Raw genomic sequence first — 14,825 nt, forward strand, 5'->3', positions numbered from 1 at the left:
GAGAAGCAAAATCATTAAAAATAGAGTCGAAGTTATACTTTTTTCTGGCGTGGAACGCATTACTCGTATTAGTTTATATGGGGAAAACTGTTTCACTATACGAGTATTTTACTAAACGAGTAAAAATCCGAAAATTTTGGAACCGATTATACACGTTAAGCGAGGTTCTACTGTATTTGAAAAATCATGATTATTTACAAATCTACAAATAAACCAAATATTTAGATATGTTTTTGAGATATATAATGAACCTGGAAAAATGAATATAAAAATTAAACGTAAATAACAGATATTGTAAAATTATTTTGAAATAACATCAAATATATCGAAAACAGAAACAAAACATCTCCTCTTTTAAAGAATATGTTTATGTCTTCACTTACGAAAAGCATTTTAATTTGAAGAATGTGCTATTGTTATAAATGATACCTATGTCATCAAAAAAGATTTTTGTTTTCTTAAGACAAAAATAATATAAAAATTATTAAATTTGATTATAAATATCTCTTTTAAATACTGAATAATAATATTCTATATATTGGGTTATTAGAAAAGTAATTTCGTTTTTATCACAAATAACAAGCTTTGAAACTAAACCAATTCGTTTTATATAAACATGAACGGTCGAATACATATTCAATCTTGTTTTCATAACTTTTTGATGCGCACAAAAAAACCAATTGCACAGTATCACTTTTTTTATAAACAGAAAAAAAATCGTACCGTTTTTTTATAAATAATATTAAATATAAATAAATATAAATATAAAATTTGTTGTCAAATATATAATGACTATTTGTTTTAGAATAAATATGGCTGGTTAAAAAACGAAATTACTTTCTGAATAAACCAACAACTGAATTATATTTTAGCAATATTTTAAAGTAATACTAAATTTTAATATAAAGTAATAGGTATATAATTCAAAAAGAGAAAATAAGTGTAAATGCTGTTAGTATGTATAAATATTTAAAAAGTTGTTAATTGTAAAAAAATATATGTAATTAAATAGTTCGATATTAAAATTGAGTCAGGATTATTATAATGTATACATTTATCAAGGACAGATATGTATGTGGTCGCTGGCCTTTAGTGAAATAGTTTAATTGTTTCTTAGCCTGTGAAAGAAATCGCAACATTACTTGAACAGTTTCTAGCGCCTGTCAAAATAATTGCTGTTACTATAGATCAAAAATATGAAAAATTATCTTTCAATATAATAAATAAAAATGATTATTATTTAGTTCATTAAATTATTAACATTATGTATACAATAAATAATTTTTGAAGTTTCAAAATTATTTTGTAGTTTTAAATAAATATTTTAAATTTATTAATAATAATCGTAAAACATATCTTCATCAACATAAAACATATTTTCCGTTCAATGAAAGCAAGGCAGTAATCTACAAAAATTATATTTCACCTCCACCAAATTTAAAGGTATAGAAATTTACATTTTTTGAACAGTCTTAAATAAAGTAGAGCTGAATGGAAGACTTGGTACTATTTTTGTATTTAGATAATTTAATAAATAGTTGCATTTTGTCTATATATACATTCCTAAATATAGTTTTTGTTTGAATATCTAGATGAGCTTTTCTAAATCATTCCACGTTTATGAATTAATTTGGAACTAGTAAACATTCTACTCCAAACATGTACATTCTGTTAGTGTGTGTTTAGGAAATCTCTGTTTAACAAGTAACGCTTTTCGTTTAGGGTATACACTTCCTGATGATATATTTCTGAGATATTGTTAATTATCTATATTCTAGAAGACAGATTTCAAACCTGTTCTGTTAGCAATTTGGAGGTATTTCCGCAAGTCGGAAACATGATAGTTGAACGTAATTTCTTGCAAGCAATTATCATTCGCTGTTGCCATACGGTTGAGAATGCTAGCTAGAACAGTAGCAACTATTGCGATACTTGCAAGAATCATACAAGAAACCGGTCTGAGTAAAATTATTTCCTTAACAATACTAAACAAAAACAGTGCAGACAGTGCTGTACCTCCTCCTGATCGGAACGTTTTAGAAACTAAATATATAATTCGTATGAACTGCAAACATGCATACACACTTAATATCCATTCTATTTCTTTGCACCACGTCCGTTCCTGTCCGTTTTTTTTCTTTCGTTTCACGTGGGAATTGAATGCATGCATAATTTAACCAAACCTCGAACGCGCATATACATACACACTCACGCTATTCCATAAACTTTACTAGAATTCATGAACAAAATTAGAAATTTTTACTGTTCTGTTTCTTAAATAAATTTATAACACACATGTACAGACGGTGAAAGAGAATAACAAAAAAAACAGGACAAAATGTATTAAAATTCTTTCTACATTATTTCCAAAGCGTGATGATTATTACATGAGAATTGCATTACATAGATTACGTGTCCAAATATGATTTCTAAAAAGAAGGAATAGAAAACGGTGTGGGAAACCGCACGGCTCATTTCCATTTTGTCTCACAAAAATCTCGACTTTTGTGCTCGCGTTTCCTGTTTTGGCCGTAACCGCAAGGACGATATCCGGTTTTATGACCTTTTCTTCCGAAGCGAAGTATCTTTAAATATATTGTATCATCATTTCGATTTATGTTATTACTTTCGTTTTTGTTAATATAATGGTAAACTATGAACAATTTGCTCTGTGTCATTTGTATGAGACATGATTTGGGTGTAACTTACACTATATATATAATATAAGTCCTTGATAATTAAAATCACATACTCTCAAATAACGAATGCTATGGGAGATTTGCATCAACAATCAAAGTGATTGTGTGGTCGGCACGCGTTCAAATTTCTTAGACGGATAACGAAAAAAAACGACGCTATGCGAGATAAGTAATTGTAGTTTTGACCGACAATAGAGGAAGTGTTTGTGTTTTGATCGAATAGATGTATACAAAAAAGTTTGTTTATTATAAATGTTGATGTGATCTGGATTGGGCAAGGCTATGTTATAGATTCAGGGGCGTTGGCCAATCGAAGGTGCTGCTTTTTGTTGTTTACTCTTCCGTCAAGATTATATAAGTAATCTATTAATTACCGATCATTTGCATATCTATAGGTCTATCAACTCATAGTCTATCAAAAGAAGAAGTATCTTCCTTGAAATCAAATATATCTCAATTATTAAACAATTAAGAATACCACGTTTCTTAGTCTGGATTTTTAGTTTAGAATTAAATGTACTATAAATTAAAAATCAAAATAATTATATTGGTGATTGATTTATTAGTGAGATAATGTGACAAATTGCCATAACTTATTAATATAAATTTAGTACTATTGTTATGTATAACCGTTATTGTTTCTATTATGTTAGCCCTTATTATTTTATACATGTGTATGTAAATAATTCATTATGACTTAGTACAAATACTACTTAAGAAGATCCCATAACTAATCATAGTGTAACGACTATTCTTAATAACTCTTGTATATATTTGTAATAAACATGAATCTCTAAAGTGATCTAAATCGTTAAAAACATATTTGTTAAATACTTGTATTTGGCCTTAAATAATTACTATTTTCTGTTGCTAAGCTAGACAATTAATAAATGTATAATATTATCTTATCAATTATGAATTAAACACATTTAATATGTGTCCTTAAATGTATTTCCTTAAATATTTATATAAAAAAAATATATTTTGTGGAATGAATCATTCGAATTGACTTTCATTCTTTAGTTCAAGGTTTAGTTTGTTTATTTTATAGTATGTATTATAGGTATTTTAATATTGCCTAAATAAGAGTAAAATGAAATTACAATTAATATAACTTCTAACATTTTAAAAATTATAAACTATATGGATTACGCTTGATTTATTAAATATTCTTTAGATATAATCACTCGACATATAATAAACAAATGTGTTCTAGATTAATCAACATTAATAGTTTTCATATCAGATTTAAATCGAATTATACTAAAAAATATGTGAAATCTATTGAAAAAAGTTACATGTTTCTTAAAAAAAATGTAAGAGAAAACGACTGTAGCTTACAGAAACTCTCATATAACACAATAATTACACACTTTTGGCACAAAAAGTTAGAAGTAAATCAATGCGATTCTAAGTAAAACGGCTGTGATTGGTGCAGATATTAGGAAATAATGGCAAGAAAGATGGGAGAATGCTGACACTATAAATTATACTAATATATTATTTCGAAATCGATGAGGGAAGACGTGATATGAAGCAGTACAACTATTACAATTGATGAAAATGATTCAGAGAGTGAAGATGATTTACGTTTGTTTGTAACGAGCATTGATAATGGAGAAAATGATTAAATTAACGTTATTGTACTGAAAATAGTTTGTAATTAGATTGAAATGGCTTTCATATACCACGCTTTTACGCAACACGATATTTTCTAGGAATCTACCTATATCTAACTATAATGTATGATATTTCATGTATAATTTCATAATAATTTTTGAAAATAAATCAATTTTGATAATACTACTGACACCTTGCGGAGACCGTTTAAAGCTAACTATATAAATTAGACAGCAAAATACTTTGGATGTAATACTTGAGTTAGTACATGTTCGTAAGATGTCAGTTTAGTATACAAATATGTGTGCTGTGGCCACAGTCCGCCACAGTCTGATTTTTTAATAAACTTTAAAATTAATCTATAGATATTGCCTTCTTCCATTCTTAGTAATACTTCTATTGAGGTTGGGAGATTTACATTATTTGATACCAATTCCCAATACGTATTTAATTGCGTTACTGTATAATCTGAATGTATGTATCCAATATGTATATTGATAAATTTTCTAGATGAAAATCTGCGTTGTTTCAGATTTTTTACTTTTGATTTAGCAATAGGTGGTAGATTTAGGACAATAATCATTAATAAATGATGTTGTACAATGCCCTCTGTTCGAATATGTAACTATATTGGAATATTGGAATATTGACTTCGTACAACACAAAAAATTTTCAAGTACATTTCAACTGATTTTGCTTCATTCTTTTATTTATATACAGTACTATTGTTTTCTTCTTCTTTGTAATAAGTTCCAACTTACACTTAGCTGTGTTTCGTTGACGTCATACACCACAGTTCCATACCAGTTCTAGTAGTTTTCTGATCATATGAAAAATGTATGTGCAGTGTGTTGCCTATGTCTTAAGCTGTGTTCGTGCATTTAGAAAAACAGAATGCAGGCAGCTACATCAGCAAATTATCTATAATATTAAATAAACTACATATACTATGCTAACAATTTAGAACTTTACTAACTTGAAATTAACAGAACTTGATAAATAGTTAATACACCTAAATAATTAGTAGCAAATACTTCCGAATATCTAGCGCGATTTGAAACAGCAGCATTTTAAAACCGCACAAAAATAAACTGGATAAAATGAGAAAATAATTTGGTGTATTTTTTTTTCAGAATTGGTCTGATCGAAGTCGCTTTATACGAGATATAGCTGTATTACTAATTAGCCGTTTATTTACTGAATCGACAAGTATTTATACGAAAGTGGTAAAAAAATATCTTAAAAATGAAATGCTGTATTGCTTATTTAGTGAAGATGCATATAAATATTGTAAGTTTGTTCATAGTTACACTTCAATTATCCATATTTTAAAGCCTATTGCAGTTATTTTTAAACAATTTAGAGTGAATTTTCTTATTAACTTCTTAGTATATAATGATACATTCATTAAAGCATAAAATAAGCGCAGTATTATGTAAAACACATATAATTTATACTGCATTACCAATTCAAATAAGACTATCATAAAATTCAGAATCTACAAGTAATAAATTAATAGAAACGATAATGAAATTGGTAATTATATTCGGTTTTATACATCAAATCTCAATTACAATAGAATGCATAATTGCATATTTTTAGTACCGTATGTTGCATATAAGTATGGAATCGACAATAGTTCCACGCTTTTTTTTATATTTCGATTTCATTGCCGCCGACTTTCAAATTAGTTCTGAATGAAAATTGTTTATTGGAGTTCAACAATGCGTTGAAACGGCTGTGCATGCAGTTATGATTGTCCATAAACTGTACCAAAATAATGAAATTTAATTCGGTTTTCGTGATGTGGGCACATTTCGAAGCGCCACTATAATTGATATTTATGGTTTTTCATGGATTTAAAAATTCATCAGTGGCCGTTCCGAAAATTATTGTTTCGGAGCGACGGGACAATTTTCAGTTGTCGTGGTCTAGACCCATTCCGAAGCACGAAACCATTTTGAAACCTCTTAAAAACAAATGTGATCGATATTTGTGCACTTCCATAATTAACAACTAAATTATACTAAATAGAGAATTTGTAAAACTATTTAATAGATTACTATAAATAAATTATTTTAGATATTTTATTGTTGGAAATCTTAATTAAAAATAATCAAAGTTTAAAAAAACATTCAGTAAAAATAATAATTGTCAGTAAAATATAATAATAAATATAAAACATTTGCACACGATTATTTGAATTTAATTTTGAATTAAAATTGCGCTATAATTAACGTGAACCTCCATTTTTTTGAGCATGCTTCAAAAACTTAAATCTAAAACCAAAGTCTAAAATGTCCATCTTCAAAAGGGTATTAAACTGACACAAATCATTTGATCCAAAGCAAACTTTTATCTAATAAAATAAAAAATAATAATAAAAACAAAATTTGAAATTATATAAAGTCTCTCTCTAACTTAACTCTGTAGTACAATCGCGAGGTAGAAGTGTATCCCAGGTTTGATAAAAGTGCGCTTACTCGAGTATATGCTTGGACCAGACTCCATGTAATATTAGTTCAATGTGTTTCTTGGTTTACTAAAGATTCAGATTTAATCGATTCAAAACTGACTAATATTGTAGTAAGAAAAGAATAACTTTTGTTGGAAATTATTTGTATTAGGTGTTTAAACAACAAATACTCTTGAATATATTATTCTACATTATATTTTTCATTTAATTTTAAATTTTTAATACCCTTAAAAAATTACACATTAAAAACATTTGTTTTTAATTATCTAAAATTGTATACAAGTAATAAATTCAAGGGCAAGAGTCAATATATTAGATGAATTAAATTTATAAAACACCAGATGGTCTGTTTTAGTAATTAGGTACACTTTGCATACTGCATATGGTTCATGAGACGATTCGGGAACAGCAAAATTAGTTAAATTAGAATTTACCTAGCATGTCATAATTTTTTAAATAACATCTAATTTAAAACTTAAAAATGTAATTTTAAAACAGTTATAATGATACGTGATAGTATATTTTCATTGGTTTATATAATTACAACATTATGTATTGTAATTGTTTGTACGTTGCAATCATTTCGACTTTCCATTGTTTAAATATTGGAAAATTATTAGTAGTCATTTTCTCTTTACTATATTATCATGATGCATTAATTGACTCTAAATACCGTAAAAATACACAGAAAACTGTATAATGATAACAAATAATGTAATCATACTAGCTTAGTTAAATATATATTAAAATAAATAATCACTTGAGAGAACAAAACAATATACAACTATTATAAAACTAAATTACTAATATCATTGATAGGATGTAACAGGTGTTCTAGTTTATTATTCATAAGTATCTTTTTATATATGAGCTAAGCCTAAAATATAGTATATTAAATGTATTAAAAAGTAAATAGTTAATAAACTTTATAAAATTAGTAATAAATATATATGTCTGTCTATCAATACAATATTGTTGACAATACAACTTTCCCACTGAAATATCAAGTGTGCCATAAATTGACTAAGTTTTGTAACTGTTAAACATTATAATAATAAGTGAGTCCATTCAGATCATTTCTCTTGAATGTTTACAATAAAAGTAGCAATAAAATGTAGTGTTCAGTTCGAGACTCCGTACCGATCAGTCTTGCTGGTTGCTTCTTCTTAGTTTTTGAGCGTCTTGAGTTTTATTTTCCTTTAAAACATTCAATATCCACAGAGAGAATTCGGATAACTCAGCGGAAGAGGAGAAATAGCGACCGTCCAAGAAAAAACTCCCACCAATTCTACAGATATCTCCATAACTACCTATGGAAGACTGAAATAGATATAATTCAATCATTCAAACCTAGTATGGCTTAATTAAAAAAAAACATTTTCCAGCTGTAGTAAACGCTCCACCACTTCCAATCCCATTGATTTCTAGAAACTGCCAAGAATACTCTTACGCGACTAATAGTTGCTTCAACATTGTCAAACGCACGAGTGTCAGGGACCTCGCTACGCATTTAAATGTACCTTGTTATGCCACCGAAGTGTGCTGCGTGCAATTCGGAGAAGCATTTACAGTTTTAATTTTTGATATCATAGATATGCTTTACATGTAATATAGTTAATTTATTTTTTATTGTATTGTGATATTCCATTAGTTAACAAAAAATACATGTAATTCACAATAGAGATGTATATAGTAATAAATTTATATTTCCTCTATAGAGTTTTCAGTTTATGTTGATTAATATCTAAATCAATGTGAACTGAAAACTGTATAAAGCTTTTTTATTCCTTTTTTCACTAATTGAACAATTTAGTTCAGAATCTTAGTAAACCTCTCGACTATCCTTTCGTTATCTGCGTTAGATAGGGTTGGTTTGTTTTAAGACATAACTCTCGACTTTTGCTTTCTATAAAATTGATTTCAAACTTTAATTTTAGGAACCTAATCTGGATTTTTTTTTAATTCTCTGTACACTTATTTTTGCCTTATTTTCAATATAAAATATATTTATTTTATCCGCGTTTAGTATATCAGCTATTTTATTTTTTGTATAAATTCTAGTCTTTATTTGATTTAGCGTTTATTTTCTTATTTTGATATATTTCTCTTTCATATATAAATTGTTACTAATTATTATAAACATCCCATATGAAATGACCTCGTGATAAAGCCCGTGTTTTGAATGGGCTTTGTTTTATTTATTTTATTATTAGTCTCACTGTTCCTAAATTAATCACACATATTTGAGATTTTTAAAATTTTGGTTCATTGGACAATAAGGTTAATTAAATGTACTAAGTTAGTTATGTTGTATACACATTTTTAGTATTTTATTTATATTTTGTACATTACTATACATGCGAGGTATTGAACTATAACTAATCAACAATTAGCAAGTTGAGTGGTTAGTTCGTTTATTATTTAAAACTTAATATTAGAGTTAGAATTGTTTGTATTGTTATTTTCAATTATTTGTAGAACTTGTTGCCTGCGCCGTAAACGGAGGAGACAATGTAATCTGGATGGTAATTGATAGAGGCATGGTTTTTGCCTATGAGACCCATTAAGTCAACGCCGTAAGTGAGATCGTTATCTTCATGGTAGACAGGATGCAGCATATTATTGTAATTAACTAGCTTTACGTTCTTGTGGTTAGCATTGGCCGGAGGATAAATGTAATCGTCGAAGAAGTAAATATGGTCATCCGTCAGCTCGGTTACATCGCTGACTTTACCCATCTCGCCGCGGAAACTTTCCAAATCGTAGCTCTCGTTGTTGAAAATTATAGTTTTGTAGATGTTATTGTAACGGTAAGGAGACAGGGAATCGTAGTAATTTTGTGCAAAGTATTCGGAATCAAGGATCCTCTCGGACATTGGGTAGCCGCAACGGGCAAGGTAGACGGATCTGCCATTCAACGGTTGTGTTGGACGGAAGTTGTCGTTATCGTCTACCAATTCGGGAACAAGGGCTCTGAACCTCTCCATCTGTTTAGGTGATATCTTTATGGTGTATGGCGAGACAATCCAGATCACGACCTCGTTATAATCCGGGGTGGTTAACGAGCCGGCGTACGTCACGTACTCATCTCTGAAGGGAACCAACAAGTTCTTCAGAGGGAAGTGGCGAGTTAGATTATGCCCTTGGTTCACACCCTGCAGATATTCAAACTCCTCGGTGATGATCTTGAAGGCGTCCAAGTTACGATGCTTCTCGAAGATCATAGGTTGGTAAACTTCAACGAAGTATCCGACTACGCATATGGCGCCAACTTTCTGCTTGGCCTCTTCAAAAGTGTATCCATCCTGCACATGGACTGCGTGTATTTCCATCCCAGCAGAAACTCCGTTGATCGTATGTTCACTACCTCTATTATTCTCGGAACCCCAATGGAAATGCAAGCTATGCAATCTGTACTCGTGCTTCAAAGGCCCTCCGGATATTGATGGGGCGAAGGGTTGCTTCGTCGAAAGGACAACTGCAAAATAGCAGAAGGAAAAAAATACGATAATCCCATGTATATTGCAAATTCGCGACGCATCGCTGGATTGTTATGTAGACTACTCACTGCTGTGACCATCCGACATCATTTCCATACTGTCCGGCAGTTCGAAATATCCCTGGTTCCATTTCAATGAACGCATAAAGGCAGACTTTAATTGACCTGTTTGTATATCTATCGGCGACTGGCGCTTTCCGAATTCCCCTTCATCATCTGCAACATTCAAACAAGAACCAAAAATCAGTCATAATACTTCCGGCATTAACATAGTACTTATTTTTGGTAAAATACGAAAAGATTAGCTTGCTACAATCAAGTACTAAAATACATTGTTATATTAACACTATTACTTTAATATTAAATAACATTAGGAAATGGAAGATTTGTATACTACCAACCCTGAATGCAGAACCTCACTCTTATTAAACATATTTTTCTATTGTAAACTAATTCAATATAAGGCTAGTTCTGAAAAAGTAGAAGTTACAAACGATAACTATCGTTAATAGTAAATTATGTACATTTAAAAAAGAATTAAATATACTTAGTATAAAGATAATATGTTTTTTATAGATTTATTTGAAGCAATCTATTTAAATAAATAATAAGCTCAATTGATAATTTGAACTTTGTGTTGTAAAATTGGTCCAGTAACTATCTTTACAATAATTAATAAAAATACAATCTTTGCAGTCTTTTTATTTAAAAAAATATTGTTTTCTACCAAAAATGATATGAATGGGTTTTTGTGTATTGTTTTTTTTATTTTATTATTAGTTTCACTATCTCCAATTTAATCACACATATTTTGAGGTATTTAAAATCTTGCTTGATGAGAGAATAAGTTTAATTAATTGTAGTAAGTTAGTTATGTTGTATACAAATTTTAAGTATTTTATTTATATTTTATACATAACGATACATGCAAGGTATTGAACTAGAACTAATCAAAAATCAGTTTGATTTTATGATTTTTTTTTTATAGATTTATTTGAAGTTGTAAATAGACAATACATAATAAACTCAATTGATAACCTGTACTTTGTGTATTAATAAAAATACAATGTTTGCAGTCTTTTTAGACAAATATCATTTCAAATTTCTATTGTTGTCAACTATGGTTTCATGTTTTTTTATATACATTCACAGTCTATATTTATCTAAATTAGTTGCCGTTATATAATAATCCAGTTTCGAAGTAACTTCCAGATAATAGTTGAGATAATTTCAACTTGTCAAACTTATGAACGACGGTTAGTGGAAACAAAATTTAATTCCACATAAGTTAAACACAATTCGTAATACTTGGTCTCTCACACACAGTATTTCCCACACTGCAAATAGCGCAAGTTCATTCATAATTGAAGTTTTTAATTAAAAAGTATTTTTTTGTATCTGCATTCATATTTTATTCTCAATGTTCAAATACAGATAACTATAATACAAATCAATTTGTATTAATTTTCTCGTGAGCGTTAAAATATATCTTATGAACAAAATAAAAATAATGGACAATATATATTAAAATATATATAATATAAATATGTAAAATTATTGGAATCATTTATTATAAATATTTCTATGTTTTAATTATTTGTATATTTATTGCCATCAATTTAATTGTTATTATTAAAAATGTAGTTTTACATGTAATATTGTTTTACATTTTCATCTATATATATTATTTTATAATTACATTTGATATACAAAAAAAATAGTTAAATAATATAGGAATTAATACAAAGTTTATTTATTTCTATAAAGTAATTTGAATTGGCATAACTGAAAACGTTATGGTAAAATTAAAAAAAGTTTCACAATCGTGTGCGAATATAATGCATGTGCCATTATGCATGTAAATTATGATGTACTGAATAAGCGTGTAGAGAGCGCAGGAATAAAAATGAATCTGGAATGCGAGTATCCAGCTCATTATGAAATTACAGTGTTTGAATACATTTGTAATTAACTGTTGCAATAATAAATTTATTGAAATCCGCTGCGAACGTAATATTAACCCAATTTTTATCGCATAAACAATAACAGCGTTACGGGTCGAGTCAGCGAATTTCTTTCCACTTATATATTTTACCGCACCATGTTTTATTGGCATTGCTTGAACGAGTGCTGTGATTTAATTATAGTATTGAAAGATAGAGAAAAATAAATAAAGAAGTGATTTAACATTCTCCGACAAGATGAAGTTTACGTTGATCTTTGTGGCTTTAATAAGTGAGTATTCGTGTGCGTGTTTAGGTTTTCGTTTTGCTAAAGAAATTGAGGTTTTGCTCCAGTTGCGGTTCAAGCGGACCATAAGGGCAGGGACATAGAGGAGGATCTAATTTGGTATTGTAATACGATCTGCGGTGGTTGCGGTGGCAAATCCCAATTCAACTTCACAATACCGGCTTGTATTTGCATTATAGACGAACACGTCGATGGTATATCCCCAGCTTTGTGCACGATTCTCGGACTGACGTAATATTTCTTTCAGATGGAGATGTGGAAATGATTAAGAAAACTGCTGCGACGGTGGGGATGTCCATAAGGTTAATCGACGCAACCAAGAAAACGAAACGTGAAGCGAATTCCGAAGAGGAGGAAGAGGATGATGATGATGAGGTGGAGATCAAGCAGTCTCCGGCGTCTGCTTTTCTCTCAAAATTCGCGAGAAAACCATTAAAGCTGAGGCTGCGGTCGAGATTAATGAAGCCCTTAACGGAGGATGGGTCTTCGGAATCCGATCCTCTGGTGGGACAGATTAATCCGAACATCTTCGACTCGGAACCGCACCATAACTTCCTCGGGCAGATCAACCCGTTGATCCACAATTTCGAGCCGCATTCTAACGGTTTCCTTGGACAGATCAATCCCATCATCCATAACTTCGAGCCTTACAACAACGGACTCTTAGGTCAGAAGCATGATCCCCTCACTCCGGCCCTGACCAAAGCATTGCTCACTAATATTAAGAGGAGGCTTGATAGCCTCATCGACAAAACCGATGTATACCCTTACGACCATCGCAGAACAGCGTACGAGGCGGAGTCGATGCGGAATTCTCTCAAGCAGATTACCCAAGTCAACGTTAATGTTAGGCCTGATGCCACGACACCGGCCATTTGGGATGCCTTAAATAATATTATACCGGCGTTTAGGGGTCTGGTCGGGCAATCTGCGCCAAAGCCAGTAAACAAACATGATGCGAGTGCATCGAAGGCCGCCAGCAGCGAGGAATCCGAGGAGGAAGAGGTCACTGCACGTCCAAGCTTCAAGAAAATCATAACTCAACCTAAAGAATTCATGGATGATGAGGATGAGGACGTCGTTGAGGAATGAATACTTTTCTATTTTTTACACTTTTTTATGTTTATTTACAAGGACTTAATAAATCATTTCTTTATACATTCTTCATTGATTTTATTCCTAGCGCTTCGGAGATTGAAAATTAATTATTCCGCAATTTCCTCGATTAAACCGTTCCGGAATTTAGCATAAATTCAATCTACAATGCAATCCAGACCTAAATACATACTCTCAAGAACTATATATAAATATAGAGCCAATCCAATTTTACTTGATAATACGAACTCTTGGAATATTACTTATTTTATTTACAAGATATTGAACAATATCATTTGAAAATTAACTTATATTAAGATAAAAATTATAAATGTAAAATTAAATAATTCAGATTTAAGAAAGCTTCTCTTATATTAAGAGATGGTGCATTTTAGTAGAGTATTTTTTAATTAAATTTAACATTTCTATCGTATCAATAAGTAAATATTTAATAAATATTCAGTATCATAACCATTAATATTCTTTTGAATTATTTTGGTAAAATGAAGAAAGCAAGTATTGGATAACCACGCAATATGTGTAATCTGTTCTGTCATTATACCGGACTAATCGAGAACTATAAAACCCTAAAAAATTAACACTTTAATAAAGAAAAACTCATTAATTTCTGAATAAAAAATAATTTTGTGTACTTTTATAGATTTTTTTTGAATTTATTGAATTTTCAAACCGAACTATATTATTGTATTATTTTAGTCATTTTAATCAAAACCAACTTTTTTTATTGTCAAATTTAAATTGCGTAATTATATACAGGGGGCAATAAAAGTCAAGAAATTCTTGAACGGTTTTAAAATACAATTATGGTACTTAAAAATTATAAATTATGTTATATTATTGAACAATGTTGATAATAAATGCAATAATTTAATAAACATATTTATAAGCAATAATTTGAATGAAATTACTGGTGTTTGAAAGAAGTATTAAAACAAATAATTATAATCATTTCAACCACTTTTTATAATTTATAATTTAATTATTCAGATTATACATTCTCGTTGAGATCTTTAAAATAAATCAAATTACATGTTTTTTATAATGATGTTTGTCAAAGATTTCCGCACACATTAGACCAATTTCCGTTCCACATAATCACCTTCACTTCTTTTGGGAATTAGCATAATACAAGACAATGTGAACAGACCATATTGATTAATTGAAG

General features: G+C 29.5%; 2 protein-coding genes across 2 annotated transcripts in view; one reads left to right on the top strand and one right to left on the bottom strand.

Moving 5' to 3' along the window:
• Window positions 1-9,122: 9,122 nt before the first annotated feature.
• LOC108559105 (carbonic anhydrase 7-like) overlaps window positions 9,123-14,825 on the bottom strand; it is a 21,579-nt gene continuing 15,876 nt past the window's right edge. Inside the window, exons 2-3 of the mRNA XM_017916249.1 lie at window positions 10,364-10,510; window positions 9,123-10,273 (exon numbers count right to left, since the gene is read on the bottom strand). Coding sequence (XP_017771738.1) covers window positions 9,264-10,273; window positions 10,364-10,510 — 1,157 coding nt within the window. The 3' untranslated portion in view covers window positions 9,123-9,263. The remainder of the gene's footprint in view (window positions 10,274-10,363; window positions 10,511-14,825) is intronic.
• LOC108559106 lies at window positions 12,447-13,702 on the top strand. Its single transcript, XM_017916251.1, has 3 exons — window positions 12,447-12,529; window positions 12,592-12,738; window positions 12,792-13,702. The coding sequence occupies exons 1-3, from the start codon at window positions 12,496-12,498 to the stop codon at window positions 13,634-13,636; spliced, it is 1,026 nt and encodes a 341-aa protein (XP_017771740.1). The 5' UTR covers window positions 12,447-12,495; the 3' UTR covers window positions 13,637-13,702.

The sequence above is a fragment of the Nicrophorus vespilloides genome, unplaced genomic scaffold (assembly GCF_001412225.1).
Source record: "Nicrophorus vespilloides isolate i.1.1-1 unplaced genomic scaffold, Nicve_v1.0, whole genome shotgun sequence".
NCBI classification, from domain to species: domain Eukaryota; kingdom Metazoa; phylum Arthropoda; class Insecta; order Coleoptera; family Silphidae; genus Nicrophorus; species Nicrophorus vespilloides.